The sequence below is a fragment of the Chelon labrosus genome, assembly GCF_963514085.1.
Source record: "Chelon labrosus genome assembly, chromosome: 17".
In the NCBI taxonomy this organism is placed as follows: Eukaryota; Metazoa; Chordata; class Actinopteri; order Mugiliformes; family Mugilidae; genus Chelon; species Chelon labrosus.
The window spans coordinates 4,297,348-4,317,875 of NC_140350.1; the positions used below are offsets into that span (position 1 = coordinate 4,297,348).

Sequence of the window (20,528 nt, forward strand, 5' to 3'; positions counted from 1 at the left end):
GCCGAAACCTTTTGGCTCTGGAAAAGTGCATTTTTTTTATTTATTTTTTATTTTTTTAAATTGAGAGACTGGTGGCTTCTGCGCTGTGTACCAGTATTTAAAGGTTTAAACTGCAATCAGTTTCTTATTTGCTTGCCTGTCAGTCACTGGGAATGCCATTTATTTGAGTTCGGAGCATTCAGACTCAAAGCGCGATATTTAAAAAATGCAGGTGACAAAATGTGGCATTTGAGGAAAATAAAATCTGCTCCGGGAGACATTTCAGTGTTTGCAGAAAAATAATTTGCAGAACAGTTTTTAACGTGTGCTGAGGGTATGGGTTATTTTTGATATCATCTTTTCTCTGGACTTGAAATTTTATTCTGACTTCTGTGCACTTCAAAGTCACATTTTTATTCATTTTCACCAGTGGGCTAACGTGACCTGTGTATTAATGTCAATTCAGGTAATGTAAAAATGACACAGTGAACCCTTTTGAAATTGTTGCCATGTCACCCTCAGCGCAGACTGAGCTGAGCCACCTTGTGGATGTTTATGAGACGTGAAAAAAAAAAAAAAAAAAACTGGTTTCCACTTATACACAGATACTGCAGAAGCTACTACTATAGTTGTAAAACACAAAAAGGAGATGTAAAGCGAAACAATTTCATCTAACTTTTATTTATTGGTGAAAGGAAGACTTTAAGCAGCAAGATCTGATGAATAAACTTGGCAAGGCACTGTATCATTTGACAATATCAATCAAGGTTCAGTTCTTTCTGACTCAAGACAAAAATACAGAGAAGCGTCTTTTAATACATTTCTCACGCATGATGACTCGAGTTAAAATTAGGCTGACAAGACATGATGCTTCAGGTAGAACACAATGTGCAACATTAGAAAATTTCCTGGTGTCCGTAACAGCGACAATTTTCAACTTTCATGGGTGATACAAGAAGTGTACGCAGCAGTGGGCAAATACTGTATATGAAAATTCCTCGAGATACAAACGTTCCTTCAAAAAAAGTCATCATAGCAAAATGATCAGAAATATTCAGCACTAAAATACATCTGTTGCAAAATAGTGTAAATAATTCGTTTCTAAAAATCTACGAACAAGCAAAACCCTCTGTGCCACGATGAAAAGTGGAACAATGGCACGGGGAAGCTCTCACTTTTGACTTCATTTTTATGCAGATTTATTTCTGGCCGGGTTTCAATTTTCCGTTCATGATATAACCACCTGCCTTCAGCAACAGAATTCAGCATGAACAAAAGGCCCTGCGGCGTTGGTCCTGTGACAGGCCCCACGGGTGTTGCTTGTTCGATCGGCTTACTGTCGCAGCAGTGAGCTGCCTAATTAGTTAAAATACTGTCTTCACAATGCTGCCGCTTTTTTTTCTACAATACAAAAATATCCTCAGAGGTGTCACCTTACATTAATTTATCACAGCTAAAAAATCCCAATTACAAAATACACACATGTAATTAAATACATACAGTATAACAAAATGAATGAACCGGGGGGAAAAAGGTGCCCATCGAGGACAGGAAGAGTTGACTTTTCAAAACTGTGATTTTCCAGTGCATGTCTAATGAAATAATTTAAATGTCTGATTGTGTTAATTTGTGGAAAAAGTAGCCTTCTGTCAAGTTTAACCGTAATAATTTTATTGGCATCTGTTCTCCAACAAAAGCCAACTCGGCGTGTGAAGCTTCTAGTGTAATTCCTCATGATTTGGAGGAAAGAAATTTAATCTGATAATCACACAACATCCTCACTCATGAGCAGAAATAAACAATGAAAGCAAGCGGATAAAACTCCTAAAAGTACAGATAAAGCAACAGATATGTCCTCATCAGTTATTTCATTTGAATGCTGCAGATCTCCATCCGATTTGATCTTGCAGGTAAAATTGCAACCTCAAGCTGTACGCTAGAAAAAGCACTTTACAGACACCGGATGTGACGCTTTGTGACAAAAGAAATACGTGAAATAAAGTCTGATTGTTGGAAGATGTATTCAAATTTTATACTTGGATTGTTTCAAAAAAATTGTAACAAATCATTTTTGCCTTTACATAACGAAAAATGTCAATCCACACAAAAAAGTTCAAAATGAAAACGATCTTTAATATCACATTGCGAGTGGGTGTAAATACTGCATGATTTGTAACAGTCGGTTGATTCTGAATACAGTCAAATGAAAAGCAAAAAAACTGCAAATCTGCAAACAAATAATACTGCTCTATCGATGCTCCTCACTAACACTTTAGATTCATGTCAGGTTATGTAGGTTACAGGTGCAGGTGTGGCTTTAATGCTGCAGGGATGCATCATGGGAGGAGTAGCGCTGGTTGAAAGATCCAGCTTGCTTTGAAGAACCATTGAATTTGTACAATAAAAATATGTCTACGGCCCAATTTTCAAACTGTGCCAAGTTTAGATTGGTTTCTAAGCCTACAAAAATGTGTAAGAAATACATCCAAATACAGGAATTTTACACTTGCTCAATGTGTCATGAAACGAGGCGTGAGCCATTTACTGATATGCTACATAAACCCCTCGTACTAATAAAATACAGTATGTCCCTTTTCAACCAGTGACTTGCCTAAATTCAAAGTTAGGAATGATAACAAATGGAATTTTCCAGATCCATATTTGTACATGGCGCTGGGCTTTTGCAGCCGCGTCATGTTGTGGATCTGATTTATTTGGATACAGAGAAAACAGCTTGAGTGAGGAAGGACTGCAGTCCAGGCAGACTGGCCCAGCTGAGTGGGCTTTTGCATTGGTGAATGCAGACATCACATGCATTCAAACTCATCAATGCGCTGTTTGGTGTTTCCTGACCGGATCTGTCTGAGGGTCTTGTACTTGTCTCGTCCTGCTCGCATGTTCTCTGCGTGGATCATGTCGTTCACGGTCTTCTTGCTCTCGTCCCTGGCGTTGGCCAACTCTGAACTTAAAGCCTGGAGATACAGTCAGGACAGAATTAATAAACATTCATTAAGTGTCGTAAACCTCTCATTGTTCAGTGTAATTTATCTTTTCTTTATCGTCATCTTTTCTTTTGTCATTAACATTTCTTTGTCAAGCATTGATATTCAAATAAGAATATTTACCTGGATTCACCTCAGTCTACCCAGTCATCCAATCTATTTCATTACAAATGTCCCTAATTTTTTGTGGTTCTTTTTATCTGCTACGAGCTACAAACTGATCCCTACCATCATTTACTCCAACACCCTGTTTCATTTTAGATGATTAAAAGCTACAACAAATATGAATGCTTGTCTGCAGTGAGCTGCCTAAGCTGCCTTTTGATTCTTCACTGACTGATCTTCATGAGGCACTGAGGCAGACTTACGAGTAGATGCTTCTGCAGGCGCTCGTTCTTCTCAGCCTCGGTCATTCGCTCCTCTTCGCTGCGGTCCTTGTACGTGGCAGCATCTGTGAACTCGGCGCTGGCCTCGGCGCTGCTCTCGTCGTTCTCGTCGTGCTCGTTCTCTGCGTTGAGGGGCTCCTGGATGTGGGCTGACATCACTTTGCTTTTCAGCTCTTCTTTGGTCTTCTCCAGGTCCTCCTGCACCGTGGTAGCCTGAGGGAACATCCAGTGAAATGCTGGTGAGGTGATTGTGAGGCCCAGGTACAGTTTTAACTACATCAGTGTAAATTAGTGGAATTAGAATTAATGCCAACCAGTCAAGTTGCAGCTTACATCCAGGTTTACTCCAGATACATATGTTTCAAGGAATTTAATTAAACATATTAAAAGCTATAACAACACCGACTCATATATATGAGTCCAGTGAATTGATTCCAGTGAGAAACCTCCATTGACAATTTGACACAAGACACTATTTTTAATGGAGGAGTACAGAGGAAGCCCCCTGTCTTGGTTCCAGGTAGAGGGAGTGAAGAGCATGGACTCATTAGAAGAAGGACTCCTTACACATTTGTGTGAAAATTTCTCGGAATCAGGGTATGAATTCTTGATTTGTGGCCAAAACCATGATTTTCTGGGTCACAGTGACCTTTGAAGATATATAGTTGGATACAGCTGTTGCAGGCAAAGAGGCAGAATAAAAACGACATTCTCTCACTGAGTCCTACAGCGTGGAGAATGGAAGAGGTGTAAAGAATGAATAAACAGATTCTACAACATGCAAAGCCATAAAATGCGGAGACTAACTGACGTCCCATGAAGAACCTCTTAGAAAAGCAGAGTGTATTTTCCCTTATCTCAGCTGTGCCTTGTTTTCCTTTTCTATTTGCTGTCCTTCTGTATATTGTAAGTTTTAATTAAAGGAAATACACTCAGGAAATATGATATACATCAGAGAATGTGCTCTATGAGCTGAGGCTGTAATGTCAATTGAATGTGTGCTAAAAATGCACAAATGGAAACCATTAATTAGCACAGGACTCCAAAACAAAGCAGAATATCTTAATGGCTCAAAACACTTCCTGCTGGCAGCTTTCAAACCTCACCTCAGTCACAGTCAACGTTTCAGTTAGATAAAAACTTTAAAACAGACCCTGACTGTCCTACTCACTCCTCACCACATGGTGTCAGTAAAGCACAGGTTTCATTTTTTTAGGAGCAGGAAGAAGATGCTGAGCTGCATTACTGAGGATCTGACTACCAGACCAACCTTTTCCAATCAGCTAATGAATTATTCATTTTTTTCCCCATCAACAAGGATGAGTTTTCATGTCATGGGTTTTTCCATCAAGCTGACAACAACACAGTATGCTATAAAAGAAAAAAGACCACACCTTCATTTGCCACTCCACTGCCTCATCTTCCTTCTTCTTCTTGGCATCCTCCAGCAGAGAAATCTTTGAAGTCAGTTCAGCCAACTCCGTAGCCTAAAAGAACAACATCTTCCTTTATTGACTTTCTTCATATTGACACACACTGACATTTTTATTTTATTTTCAATGTCTATGATTAGAATAGCGTTTCTGACAACTGACCAGGTGCTCTTGGTTCTTCATCTGGCTCTGTGATTGCTGCAGCAGTGCCAGCTTGGCGTCCTCCGCACTCTTGAGGTCATTCTCCAGCCGTTCAGCCTCCTCCTGAGCTCGCTTTCTCTCCTGCTCCAACTCCAAAGCCTTCTGTGTTTGCTCCTCCAGCTCTGTGCGCGCACACACATTCACAAACACACACAGAAGCACCAAAGGTAAGCATCACGTGAGAGTGCCACAGTTGATTAGATCACCACAACAAACTGATCTTGAATTCTGTCAGGTTACCCACCTTGTTGGGCTTTTTTCGTCTGCTCCTCAATCTGCTTTAATCTATCCATTAATTCCTCCTTTTCCTTTTCAATCTTTTCCTTCTCCTTTTCTGCAACTTCTCTTTTCCTCTTTTCATTCTCCAGCAGAGCTCTAGTGGAAAAAGAATCATTAATGAGATGAATCACAATATATACAAGTTTACATATTTAGACATAAAAGTCACACAACCCATGACCCACATTGAGGAGTGTCTGTGAATATCGTGTCTATAATTGCTTTTACAAAGATAAAACTGAACCTCGTGTTACATGATGTGTCTCTGCTGTGATATACATCATCAGACTGTGGTTATTACATATTTGTCAAACAGTAGCTGCCTATTTCCTGAAACTCAAATATTAGAAGTCTCAAATTAAGTATGAATCCATATTATCTATATATTTTCCCAACTGCAGTTTTACCTCTCCATCTTTTTGTGATTCTTCTCCTCCCGAGCCTGAGCCTTCATCTGCTGCACTTCGATGGTGTCCGGCTTGCGGCGGCGCATGTACAGCTCGTGGTTGCCCATGCATAGAGCCAGAATACGCTTGTTGATGCGCAGTCTCGGAGCATAGAACACGAAATCCTACAATGGCGGCATTAGAGGCTTGTATCAGAAGTCACACACAGACAAGTAAAAGCATGCAATTTGTTAAATGTAACACAATATCAGTGAATAAGAATAAGATTAACGTACAGGTGCTTTCTTGTCGATTGGTTTGATGACGAACTTCTTGTCATTGAAGGAAATGTTCCTTATTTCACTCCAAGGAAATCCAATTTTGGGTGTCATTCTGCAGAAGAAAGCGCAAACTCTCAGTCCTATTTCATTTCACAACTATTATCAATACTGTACAGTATAGACACTGCTATAGAGTCACTTACTTGTCATTCTGCTCATAAATGTTGAGACCCAGAGCGTCCACTCCCAACCACAGCTCTGTCCCTTTCTTGTTCTTGATGCTGAAGTAGTTGACTCCATACATCTCGAGGTCTTGAGCAATTTTCAGATACTCCATCATGGATTCCTCTCTGTGGACAGTGGAGTGGCAGTTAGCTAATGAATGACAGGGACTGACAGTATATAGTGCTTCTCCTGTTTATTCTCAAAGCGCACAACAGTGCCATGCACTGGGAGCAACTCTGGGTTCAGTGTCCTGCTAAATTACACTTTGGCACATCGTCCATGTGGCGCTAACCAATCTGGAGCACAAAGGCAAAGAAGAAGTGTTGGAATTTGACAATACTTCCACATCAGGATCAGATTAACTGTACCAATACAGATGAGCCCAAATAATGTTCATTAATGTTCTATACCTGTGCAAGCTTACGTCATCTCATTCATGACACCCGCCTACACAACAACAGTGTGCACCGAACTCTGATATAACTGATGCGGTTACTTCATGTTACTGCTGCTTTTGCTCTGGGTGCATAGAAAAAGCAGTGGACACACTCTCCTCTGTCTTCAAAAAATTGTCCAGAAAAGGTAATGTTATATCGTCTGCGGTACGCTTCTTGATTTTGGTACAGCTAGCGTTCACATCTGCAGCACCCAAGCACAAATATCTGGACTCAGTTCCGCTGCTGGACTGGTGGGCACTGTATGCAAATTACACACTTACCAACTGGGCTTTGGGCTAAAACTCATTCAAGTCAATACTTATTTTATGCACTCTTATAAGTTATGCACTGCCTGACTCACCACACAGAACTAATCAAACTGAATTCAGATCAAGTGTCCCGATTAGCACGTGATAAATATGGACGCAGTATTTGCTGAAGACCAATGGCGCATGCATGGTGTGATCGTGGTGATATAATCTAGTAGATATACATATTTCAGTCTGTATGTTTGGATGTGAAAGCAGTGAGAAAGTGTGTAAAGTCAGTTATTGAAATAGCATTCATTGAAAGAGTAAGAGGGGTGGCAGTATGTGTTCCGTCTGGAAGTGTATATGTGTGCCACTGGTCACCTTATCATTCCCTTGTGTTCTTCATGCCACACTTGAATCCTCTCCTCCCACTGTTCCTTGTTGAGTTTGTGTTGATCCAGAACTCTGAGAACAGAGGAGTGTCAAAAGTCATTCAGAATAACATGTTTCATAGCACATTTGATGGAAGGCTGCATGTCATATTAACTGAACTCTCAAACAGTGATAAACCCCGCGTTACCTCTGAGGGAGCAGGTGTTCCCCGTTCAGATAGCCTGGTGCGTGGACTTCCTTATTGTAGTCGGCGTACTTGGCCTGCACCGCATAGGAGGCCAGGAGGACTGCTGTCTCTGGAGGGCAGTAAATGTCGTCATTTAAGATACCCTCCTTCACCTGCAGGAAGAACAGCCGCTGCGTGGCATCCTGGATTAACTCCTCTGAAACATCCTCAGGGAAGAATTTGGCACGGAACTTAAACAGCAGCGGGCTTTCCTTCCTCACATCCTGGGCTGTCACCTAAAATAAAACGAGACACAGGTGAAGGCTAGAGGTTATATTTCTGTAAACAGACTCCAGTTCAACAGAATAGCTCAGTCTTGACAAAGAAGGGTCAAAGAGTGTTGTAGAGCAAAACAGAGAGGAGCTAACCTTCTTGTTGAGTTTCAGCCATGTAGAGAAACCCTTTGTATCCTGGTACTGGAGACCAAAGTACCACACCTCTCGCAGTCCAATGGTCTTCACCACCTTCAAACGTAAAAAAACAGATCGATTATTGAAGTGCACCCACACAACTGGCGCCATGTGGTGTTACTGTATTGTATACTGTATCGTCAGCTGAGAAGATTTGCAATATAAGCTACAATATATTACAGTGAGCTCGGAGGAGTTCTAAATGTCCTAAGAAAATGCACAGATGAAATGATAACGGAAATAATCTAATCCATTTCACAAACTCTTTGCAATAGTTTCCAATAGCAGTACGATTCCTATGTGTTATGTTACAAGAGTGCACATTGTGTTCATCAAATATCCATTACCAGTATAATAAAGGAACCTCTCAAGGGTAAAAAATACAGACCAAGTCTTTAACAATATTACAAATAGGTCTGACTCAAAATGAAGTTACTGTGACAATGCACTAGGAAGTTTCTCGTACCTGGTCAAAGAGCTGCTTCCCTGTTGTATTGGGCTGAATGGCGAACTCCAGTTCAGCATCCATCGTGGTGACTCTTACACTGATCTGAGGAACAGAGCAAACACAAAAAAGAGCATGTTACTTAATATGAAATTAACATGTAACATTTCAAATCATCTAGCAAAGAAAAAATCTTTTGAAAAAAGAAAAAAAAACATTGAAAGATTCAGCCATTACTAAAATGCCATTGTATGGAAACTGTGAATTTGCTCTGGCTTAATACATCTGCCCCCTTCCTGTTCAAGCAGATGTCTGCCCGCGCTTTCTCGTGCTGGGCCATTCACAATCTAATACGTGGTGGTTTGATATGATGACTGAACATAGGATCACCCTTGAGTCACTTTTCTAAACAACCAAGACAGCGACATCATTGTGTTGCTCTGAATGCTTGTAGGTCTTTCCAGCTTCGTCCAGAGACAAAGTGAACTGAGCGGGCCACTTCAACTGTGTGTGGCTCCATTTCATTTTGAAAACATGCAACAAATCATGTATAATGTCACATGTAGAGGAACACTGACTCAGTTACAACCCTCAGTACACTCTCTTAGTAGACCAGGACCACCGGACAACAGTCCAGTGAGCTGTGCTGTGAACGATCTGCCAGTCAAACTCAAACTCATTTTCTCAATTTTGACATAATTTCAAAATTCATGAAAGACCACGTTTCATGTTCCTACACTATGCCAAGCTGACTCTGTCTCGGTGGAACTTATCTACAGGAAGTAACCACATCCTCTAGCGGCTGAGCCTTGTGAGGCATGGCTGCTAAACACTGAGCTCTCATGAGAGTTGTCTACATCCTGTCATGTATCAAGCAACCTGTCAGTGGCTGAACTATCTGCCGCTGCAGAATTGAACAACAACAGTGTGTGAAGACTGAAAAGGAGGTTGATTTCCTCTTCAGGTAACACATCTTGTTACGGCGGGTTATTTAGCTCAGTGCTACACTTCTTACTCAAATAACTTGCGATGTCTGTGTATTGTAAAATCATGTGTCAGAAGTTAAATCCACTTATTTAACTTTTAAGACTTTAAGAGTAAAAAAAAAATCAGTTTTCCGTAAACTGAGCATTCAGGAATCTCTAATTTTCTCTGTCCTCTTAGAGATGACGAAAACAGCAGCATGCGTGTCTATTGGGAAATAACTGTGCAGGCAGAGGCCCACGCCTGGCCTGAACAACAATGGTACGCATTATTTCCCAGTTGCAGGGCTGATTAGAGTTGCGTTCTTTCCCATCCATGTCAGCAGGACTCCATTTGTTGCTCAGGACACTTGCCCCTCTGTCACTTCCTGTCATCCCCGGCAGCTAAGAGCAGAAGTAAAACCTTCAGTCTACACTGAACTCCAACATAGCTTCAGAGCCTCCTCGACATATCCGTCCTTAAACTGACAGTATGACCTTTTTTTACATTTGTGCAATGAAAGTTCAGATCATGACCACCCTGCTGGCGTTTAAGCGCTTTCATTTCCTGAGTCAGAATGGTTAATCTTGCATGAAAAAGGAACTACGCTTAAACATGTTCTGCCTGGCTAGGGTGTGTCCAGTATGGCCAAAAATCAAAAACACTTAGCACGCTATTATTAGCACACGCTGAAAAACACCCACCTCAGGCACATGTGCCATGTTTCCATGACTTTTCCTTAACTGTTTTTCTGTCACACTATTGCCTCAGCTTTTATATTTAGAAAAATGTGTATATGACCATCGATTACATGTAGCTTCACTGACTGTCTGAAACCTTGTCTTCTTGTAAATCTTTCCATTTGCTTGAGCATTACTCATGCAGCTGTTACAAGTACAGACAGAACTGATAAAGTTCTCATCTCCTCTTTGTATGATGGGCCTTTGACTTCGTCTTGGCAATGGCCATAAAAGTGTCTTCGTCTGACATCTACATCCTAACATGCTAATAAGGAGAAAATGCTGATGTGAAGCTACTGTAACATCTACCATAGTCAGCATCTTAGTTTACTGTTAGACTATTGATATAGTTAAAGACTTAAAGCAATCCATATAAGGATCACCACAGTTACTAAGGTTCAGCCTCTGGGGATCAGTAATATCTGTACCTAATTTCATGTCAACCAAAAAACACTATTTGCAGCAAGAGCACATTTGTTTAAGTATATGGCTGTCAAAAAGCAAATGCAATGATGAGTAGACAACCCAAAGTTGGACTGTGGGAAAAACCCCAGGTGCCAAGAAGAGGAAGCAAAACTGCTGGAGATTCACTGTCATGTACTTTGGTCGGGTTGCACATTCAAAAGAGATTCACCAAATGTGTTAGATATACCACTCGACACAGAGATTAAAATTCACTGAGTGCATTTGACGTCCCACCATTCAGAGTCACCACCCTTACATTCCTATGCCAGTGTTATCTCAGTGTGCTGTTCACGAGCACAGTCCTTCCAGCCCAAACCCTGACAACAGAAGAAGATAACGCTAAGTGTTTATAGGAGGACCGAACTAAACTAAATGCATGCGACTGACGGTTCTTTAGGGTGACGGCAGCGGGATTTGTGAGCAGTATGGTCCCCATCTCTGTGTATATAAGCCATGTAAGCCTGGTATATAAAACCAAGCAACGGATCAGAGTATCAAGCCCTACTTTCATGGTATGTCTTAAGTAATTGACGGTTGATGAAGTCTGAGTCATATGTCTGAGTCAGGCCATCCGTAACAGCCACACAAGGTCAGCAGCTAAAGTCAACAACTCCTTAACAATGGCTCCTCCTGGTTACCAAAGAAACCAGGAGGAGCCATTTGAGGAGCTACTGACATCTGCATTATGGATTATCTCAAAGACAAACTGCATCATTCTCTATTTTCCACCACAACTTAGATCCACTCCAGTCAGGTTTAACAGTTCTAATAAAATAAGAACACAGAGCGTTACAAGTGTAACATCAAGCCAAATTTGAAGCGTGAAAATGTGGTGGATCAGCCTATCCTGGGCGCGGCCCAGTGTAACAGCGTTGTTGTATCGCTTGAAGACGACAACATAACAGACATTAAGTGAAATGACTAGTGAATCCATTATACACAAACATTATCATATTTTAGACATGGGAAACAGGAAAATATAATTGCTGCAAAAACCAACCCTGTCCCCTGCGAGTCAAACTATGAACCTTCCTCTTGTAGTTTTGGTTTCTATCTTGCAGTCAGCTGCCAAGTAGAATATATTCGGATGCTGTTTGTAATGTTATTCGGAACTCAAAGTTGGGGCTCCGAATCTCATCATTTCTTCTGTCTTGGTTAGACTGTGGTTTTGTGTTGGTGCATCTTAGCGACATCCTGAAAAAAAGCTACGACGGAGAGTTCAAACTGAGTGACAGGAACAGGATGAGGTCTCTTTCAAAGTGGGGGATCGTACGCGCTCACAGGGGTGATGGGGATTGTCTAAAACTGATTCCCACGGCCACTGTTCATGCTTTTTAAACATGTAAATGTAAATCAACTTTGGGAACACTGCTGCTTCATCATCTTTTGATTTTGAGCTTGTCACGTAACTCGTTACCTTTTTGCAAACCTATCCAACATTAAGCAAACCTCCTGACACACTGTCCTCCTATCTCTACTGGCTTTGTCTGCAAAGTCTGTTTTAGCTTTCAAATACTACATGATATTGTTAGAGTTGCACGCATATACATAACAAAGATGGTAAGCAGCAACATGGAGCTCATGCAGACTTAATTATATGTTTCCAGCATAGTAAAAAACAGCTGCAGCCCCCCTCACTTAAGATGGCCGCAGTACAACAGGTCCCTACTTTATTTGGGTGGTGTAATGATTTTGTACTTATTCAAAGTAGATTAACAAAGGAACTAAGGCACGTATTTTAGCAGGTCAGTGGGGCGGTTAAAAAATGAACGCATACTGTTGGTCCGAGGCAAGAATGCCCTAACAAACTGGTCCACAAGAACTGTAGCTCATCAGCAAAATAAGATCAGGACATGTTTGCATGGTAAAGAGACGACTTTCCCTGATACAATCCAGCAGCTCCTCTGTTTGCAGTAATTAGAAAGCTGACTGTAATTCTTCACTAAAGTTATTCCCTTATGCTCTAAACAGTACTTTACCTTTAATGGCTTTCATAATGCTAAGTGCCAATTAATAATAAATGACTTGCTTAGATATGACATGTTATATCTATACTAAATAAAGATCTTAGTTTGATTCCAAAAGCAGCAACAGCAATTAGGATGAGGCATGTAAAAACAGCAAAGTACTTACTTTCAGAAACACAGATTTTCTCACAGCCTCCACACAGAAAACAATAAACAAGTGAAAACAGCAGAAGTTTTCAGTGTAGCCTGTCTGCCACCTCGACACGCTGTTAATCTGCTCTGTTATGTGCACTACAAACCCATTTAATCCCCTGCTTGCATACCTCCAGGTCTTTCCATTTACCATGTCTCCATAGACACAGTTGTTAAAAGTGTTGGTCCTCCTAACAAGAAAACTTCTGTTTTGAATTCTACATGTTTGGCTCAAGAATGGTAAGTTATACTTGAGTTTTGCGCGATAACAATTCTGTATTTGTGGATGGAAAGATGTTAGGAGTTAATGTGAAAACGGGCTTTCTGCTGTACCAAATGGCTCTGTTGTTCACCAAGAAGGAAAAGAAAACTGCTGAAGTATTTCTGTGGTTAAATGAATGAGAAGATACTTTTTTTAGATCGCGAAATGAAGCTAGAGTTGAGCAAAAACAAAAAAAACTGTTTAGTGCTTTACAAAAAAAGTGACCTGTTTAAAATGTTATTTTGCGTAAATTGAGGTTACTTCTTTAATAAAGCAGGGGATAAGCTGCAGTTAAACATAACTGCCCCAGAAAAACAAGTTACGTGCAACAATAGTAGTGCAGCTGTATTATGGTTTGAAATAACATTTAAAAGACAGATAAACACTGATATACTGAAAATCCAGAACTTGGTACGCTGCTGTAATGCAATCTAAAGTGGAGCATGGCATCTGAGGACCACGCTGGGGGAAAGCAGGGAGGAGAACAGCTAGACTGTGATGTGAAAGTCCATATAAGGTTGCAGGCGAGGAAATTACCAGAAAGGAACTGATGTAAGCACAGAAACCTTGAGTCACAACATAACTTCCTTGGGAAGCTGAAGCACTGCCAAGAAGAGTTCAGCAAAGACTCAATAATTATTGCTTTTGTCGAAGATATTTTTAAATGTAACTTGAACTACTGAATAAATAAATGTTTTAAAAAAAAGGGAAGCAAAATGGTAAATGGAAAAACTTTTTTTATAACCATGATCCTTCTGCTCGTGAAGCCAGCTCAATGTGAAAGTGAGCACAAGACGGGCACAGAGTTTTAGGCCATTTGCTGAATCAGTGTATCTAGCTTCCTTCTTCCGACACTTAGTCTGTTGCATCTTCACATGGCGCCTAAAGCTTCAGGAAACAGACCACTAAGTATTGCAAAAACAGGTCTGCCTTCAAACCATTTCATCAGGGATATCACCTCTGCCAGGTGCAATGATTTCTAAACCTAACTGCATCTGTGCAAATGAGACAGAATAACTTCACTTGTAGCTGTCTAGTTTGTATTTTCTGGTCTTGGCAGCACATCTTTTTGGGGTTAATTGAATATCGGTTACTGCAGGAGCTGTAGCACAAACTGTAGGCCTTCTGGTGTTGTTGAGGTTAACAAGTGTCCCAGGTGCACTCTGCAGGTATAAAGACTGACACTAAGTGGAGGACTAAAAGTACATGACAGGAGGATAGTTAACACTTTCAGTAAAAATATTAATAATATTAATGCTTATGTGCTTCAGTGTCATACAGACAATCTGAAAACCCCACTTATTCATCCTCATTTACCGCAGACAGCTCTGAATACATTTGCCACTTTATCCCAAATAGACAACTGATTAATTGTAAAGTAAAGTTAATTATACTGCCAATACCGCAAGTTTTACTATTTAACTACTGACAGCTATGTAAAGTTTGTTTCAAAATGCCGAAATGAGTAGAGGAATTCCTTTTGGGAAGAGGAAAGTAGTGAAGACTCCTTAAATATGCCGTTTAAATGCCAGGATGTGTAACTCTTTTTTTCCCTGTGGTTGACAGCTGGAAAAATTATAGAGGAAGTACTGGCAGAAACAATGCAGCAGGAAGAGAGCAGGTACGAGACTTGGAGGCATTTGTATTGTATTTCTGTTTGGAATTTAGAAATGTTCCTGTGACAAATGTGAATGTTATTAAACTCTTGTAACTGCTCATAACTGACATTGCATCATATTGGCTGAGTTATGATAAGCAATTATCAGGACTGCCTGCTGCCAAAAATAATGAAGATTTTTAGAGTAAATTACAACAACTAAGCACATAATCTGAAGTCACTCCACTGGAAAAAATGTGGTAGGTCTTGAGTGACTCTTAACAGCACCCTGTTCCTTTTGCAGTCAGAGTACATGTGGCTGTTCTTTCAGATCAGCCTATGCACAGTTTCCATATTATCTTACTAATTCAAAAAGCATTTTACTGAGTCACGGTTTAACATTTTGACACAGTTTCATCAAGGGCAAGGAGATGAGATGGGCATGAAACCACTTTCGGTTCTATCCGTCACTGATGAAGGTAGGAGCACAAACATTGGGCTGTGCTGTTTGAACAGAACACTAGTCTTTGTGTGGTTCCCCCCTTCTTTTCTTTGTGCAGAACCAAGGCAGTAGGAGCACAGATATACTAAGCTTTGGGGGCTTCTTCGTGTGAAATCACAGCTCATAGCAATAACGTCGACCTCTTTTCTTATCTTGGCGATAGGACGTAATAGATCTAAGTGGCCGCCCGTATGCTTCCTCGCTTTTACGAGTTGGCGTCCATTTGCTGCAGACTGGGGCAGCACAGCTGGCCTGAATGACAGTTCAAATCCCTCCTTGTTGGAGCTGACTGAAGCAGAGGCCTTATGAGGACTAGCTACTGCTACTACGGGCCACACTTCCGCTGAAAACCGGCTGAAAAATGGGGTGAATTCGGGGTGCTGAGCCGAAACAGTAGTTTAAAGTAACGTAATAAAGCGCCGCGTTGGAGGCCTGAATGAGTGGTGTGATTAAAGGCGCTAATTTAGTGAATACACAGGCGGGAGCGCGCACGCGCACACACTTAACGGAAAGTACCATGTTAATCCTCGGGTGAGTTTGAAAGGATGTAACGGATTTTAAAAAAGTACAATAAGCACAAACGGCGTGATTTATTTTACTTTAAGATTACTACTGAGCATGAGATGAGAAAAAGAACGTTTCATAGATATGAAGGAGAAAGACAAAGAAAATACTTTTACATGGTGATAGTGTAGTTTGCAATCTTACCGTTTTCGGCATCTTTCCTTTGTTTTACGTCCGGTTCAGGTTTTATATAAACTTCTTAAATAAGACGAGTAGTCAACGAAAACAGCGGAAAACTTTTTCCCATCAGAACAACGGCGCCAATATAACGCCTTCCCGTCTCGAGGAGACAAAACGTTGCTTTTTGCCTGGCTACGAAGAGCTATTTCAAACCTTCGCTTGTGGGAGTATCTTTTTTCTTTGTTTCGCCTTAAAGTGAAATGGACTGGAGCTTGATTTCCTGCTAACGGTACTCCCGACTGCAAAACCACACCCAGGCCGATGACAGGACAGCAGCCAGACCAGACTGAGACAGTGAGTTCAGGCCAGCAGCAGACTCCGCCCGCAGCAGTCGCATCATCATGGCTGCAGCTCAGCACAGCTTGTCAGCCAAAAAGTTACTCAGCAGCACTTTCACTCTCAGCAGACAGTTCAGTACAGCTCATCACGTAATTCTAAGTTGTCGTACAATGTATTAATATATTATTATGCTTTAAATGTATTAAAAGAAATGCAGAAATGTGGACTGCGTCACATCAATACAGCTAGAGTGGGCCTGCCATGAGGTGCAATAATTAGTGTTACATCTCACGATAAAAAAAAAGTTCATGGTTTGTGAGGTTTGCCAGCAAAAGAACGTGTCCTAGAACTGTCACCCACTTTTTAAACTGAACAAACAGGAAGTGCTTAGTAGTCGTCAGTGCAGTGATATTCATTTAAACATAGAAACATATTTAAATACTGTATGTTTCCTTTTATTATAATTTCTGGTGTCTTGTGTCATGGCTGCTTACTGCAAAACACCCACTCATCGTGGTTGACGCTTTACATCCTGTATGTAACGTGACAGTCTGAGCTGCTGCAGAGCTTTTGCTTAGGGACCACCAGGGTCCATTCTGGTTGTCTGCTTTAAACTCAGTTGTTTCTGTTGGTTTGGCTGTGATGTCTGTGTTCCCTCTGTTTCAGGCATGAATGAAGTAACTGCAATGATCAGTGCAGTCTCCTGCAGAAATATCACACCTCCAGATAAAGGGAGTAGACACAACCATGCATGTAAAAGGAGGTAACATAATCACATTTTTCACTTCTGTAAAGTTGGGCTATATTAGTTTTAAAGTGATAAGAAGTTTCAGAAGAACATGAAACAACCAGCAGCTTCTAACAGGCCAAAGCGCCTTTGCCTCATAAGCAAATCCAATCAAAATCAGTTTTGGAAAATTGCAGCAGCAGTGACACATGCAAACTTACCACCAGTTTATTAACCACAATTGCTCTGTTATTTAGTCAGTATAGCCAATAATGATGAAATACAGAAATAATGCTATAGTCACATCACAGTAATAATCTTTACTGAAATGTTGCATTATTTTATTAAGCTCCAAGAAAGGAAAAGAATAACAAAATGTAATATTTTGGTAAGAGGATCATCTTTACTGTGTGAATGATTCTGGAAAACATTCCAAAACTTGGAGTGTTTGAATACTTGGACAGCAGAGAATAGCGTGTTTGTTAAGTTGTTTTCATGTCATCAAACTGCTCTGTGAACACTAGGATCTCTTCCCAAAAACTGCTGAAAGGCTTCTGTGCGGAGCCAGATCCCTCAGAAGAGCTTTTGTATTCGCCGCAATGTATGGCTCTGTCAGAGCATCAGCTGGACTAAACTATGTCACAAAATGTTTCATCACCACAGCAGAGTGTCCAGTCTGCTTTATTGTGTGAGAGACAAGGCCTCAAGCTTTTTGAGTAATAATAATAATAATAATAATAATACATTTTATTTAGAGAAGCGCCTTTCAAGGTACCCAAGGACACTGTACAAAGTAGGTATAGGCAAGGAACACAAAACACAAAACACCCCCAGACACAAAAACACCCCCAGACACACACAACAGTACACTGAGCACAAAGCGAGGACAGATAAAAACAGGGAAAATAAAATAAAATAAAATAAAAGAGGCGGTGCAAGTAGAGATCAGGGGGCTGACAGGTAAGCTAAGCTAAAAAGATGTGTTTTTAATTGAGTTTTAAAAGTGGACATACATGTATTCTGGCGCATCACGAGCGGCAGGTCATTCCACAGTTTAGGACCTGCCACACTGAAGGCCCTGTCACCCATGGAGCGAAGACGCGTTGTGGGGACTGTTAAAAGACATGCGTCTGTAGAGCGGAGGGTGCGGGATTGCAAGTATGGGGTAAGGAGATCTGATAGGTAAGATGGGGCCAGATTGTGTAGGGATTTGTAGACTAAGAGAAGGATTTTGTATTGAATGCGGTAGTGGACAGGGAGCCAATGCAGATGCTGGAGGATGGGAGTAATGTGATCCCAGGACCTGGTGCGGGTGAGTGGGAATGAATCATCAAAACATACATTTTCTCTCACTGCTCAGTAACCGGACATTTGTGCCACTTCTTCATTTTTGGCTGGAAACGCTTGTCCGTAGCTAGCATCTGCAGCATCTGTCTCTTCTTGCCCCGGATGAATCTCCTCAGTGAAGATATGTAGTCTGTCACAAGGCTCAGGTTAACCTTAATTTTCCATTTCTGCTGGTGTTTATTCAGTCCAAGTCACTTATATAATTTATATTCTTCCATTTCTTGTACATTTGTTCATATGCTAATATGATAATTTGTACATTTTGGCTTATACTATTTCTATTTTATGTTACTAGATTTTATTCTACTTATTTTTTATTTCTATTTAATTTAATTTAATCTTTTCTTTTTATCTGAGGTTCTTAAGAGTGTGTTTTTTATGGACAACTAAGATACTGTAACCAAGCAATTTCCCTTGTGGATCAATAAAGTTTATCTAAGTCTAAGTCTAAGTCTATAAGCCAGACCGACTTCCACACCCACATATTTCTTGTGGCGGAAAATTGATCAGGAACTGCTCTGTTGGTAACTGATCATACTGTGGCAAAGATCTGGTAGGCCAATCAAATTGTTTGGGCAGGCTTTATGGGGTGATGGAGAGAAGAATAACAGCAATTTAGTCATACCCATCATCTGAGCGGTTGTAGAAAAATCCAATCGTGTGCTGAGGGATTTGTTTCATTTGAAACACTATAATGAAATACAAATGGTACTACCCCTGGCTCACATTGTCATATTGAGTCTATCTATACCAGGCTAATTGTTTTCTATTTAGTATTTAGCTACTTTTATTTTTGTTACAATATGGATTTGTGTGCCTCCAAAACAGTTGTGACTCAGAGAATGTACATGGGCCTTCTGAGGGTGTCCTGTGGTGTCTGGCAACAGAATGTTGTTAGTGGGGGTCTTTGGGGGAGGGGCCCCTGTGGATCATCCCACAGACACTTGATCAATTTGGGATCTATTGGGTGCTACATGTCTAAGTAACATCCGCATGAATGCCAGGTCCAAAAGTTTCCCAGCAGAACATTGTATTGCCATACGATGGTCAATGCTTTTTACGTCTCCGATCAGTGGTTTTAATGTTGTGGCTGATCAGTGTACATGCACAATGTGCAAGTAGGAAAAATGACAGCAAACAAGTTTTATACTTCAAAAGTAAAAAAGAAACTGACCTCATGAAAGAATCCCCGGAGATCTGCTGGTGCTTTAATACTCCCAGAGGACGTGCAGCAGAGACGTCACTGCATTTGTATGTTGACTCATCCTCTCACTCCCAGGGCAGCATGACCTCCTACGGCGAATGAGCTGCAGTCATATCAAAGGCAAGATGGCGTGCCGTCTCTCAAAATCAAGTCTGATGCTGACCAGAGCTGTATAAATGCGTGTTAATCTCTCCTGGCCAGAGAAAGCAGACCATTTGAAGGACATGCCAAATCCCCTTGTAATCAAATAGGTGATCTCTGGCGCAAATGTACGTGTTTAATAAACTAATCTTAACAAAAGCATACAAGAGTATTAGTGAACATTAAAATGAACATGTCAGGGTTAACTATTTAAAGACAAAAGCCTATTTTTGTGGCATGTTTTGTAGCAGTATACAATATACCATTTACTATGTATATAGTGCAACGCTGCAGTGTAAGTAGTCCTCTGGAATTCACTGTGATCTCAGGTCACTATATTTGTATTCAGTAGCTGATAACAATGCTGAGGAATTTCTTTTAAACACTTGTTTATGCAAGGAATGCCTGAACATTCGACCTTCACTGAGATGGTGCTAACTGTTAAGATCATGTGCAATTTCTTCATAAAATGTATAAATATTTTAAGCCCCTATTTTTCACGTCAATGCAATGTTTATTGCATTAGCGTTACTGGAACAGATCATTTTAGAGCCACTTTGTGGAATTCATGCAAAATGGTGAATGTCTGTTTACATGCGTGTGTGTTTTAGTGACGCATGCCTTGAGCTATTCCACCATTCAACCAGCAGGTAGTGTGCATGTGCCGTGACCTGTTGTGAGACTACAGCTGCTGTATAACCAAAGTGCTTGAAGGCATTACAAGAAACTAATAACAGCAAAGCCTGGCATGCATCTAACCTATGAAGGAGCACATTGTTCATAGAATTATATATTGATCAATCTGTCATCTTTTCAAACAACCTCTATGCCATAAGCCTATAAATCATAAAATAAATAATTTCCAATGGATAAGAAAAAGTCCAGAGTAGGACTTGCTATTCAGTTTTTGAATAAGTACAGGAAAGGCTTGAATACAGACTGTTATATAAAGGCAAGATTTCAGAGAGTTTCCAGTCATTTTATTGGCATCAATGACTGTGGTGGCCACTGTCAACATAAGATAAGATAAACCTTTAATGTATCCGACAGAGGGATAAATCACT

At 40.6% G+C, this 20,528-nt stretch overlaps 1 protein-coding gene across 1 annotated transcript; it reads right to left on the reverse strand.

The window, feature by feature from the left end:
* Positions 1 to 651: 651 nt before the first annotated feature.
* Positions 652 to 16,320, reverse strand: msna (moesin a). Its single transcript, XM_084565508.1, has 13 exons — positions 15,731 to 16,320; positions 8,356 to 8,439; positions 7,848 to 7,943; positions 7,441 to 7,715; positions 7,242 to 7,325; positions 6,151 to 6,297; positions 5,963 to 6,059; positions 5,688 to 5,851; positions 5,246 to 5,376; positions 4,963 to 5,123; positions 4,762 to 4,854; positions 3,350 to 3,580; positions 652 to 2,951 (listed from the first exon to the last, which is right to left on the reverse strand). The coding sequence occupies exons 1-13, from the start codon at positions 15,740 to 15,742 to the stop codon at positions 2,787 to 2,789; spliced, it is 1,740 nt and encodes a 579-aa protein (XP_084421634.1). The 5' UTR covers positions 15,743 to 16,320; the 3' UTR covers positions 652 to 2,786.
* Between the last annotated feature and the right edge of the window lie 4,208 nt (positions 16,321 to 20,528).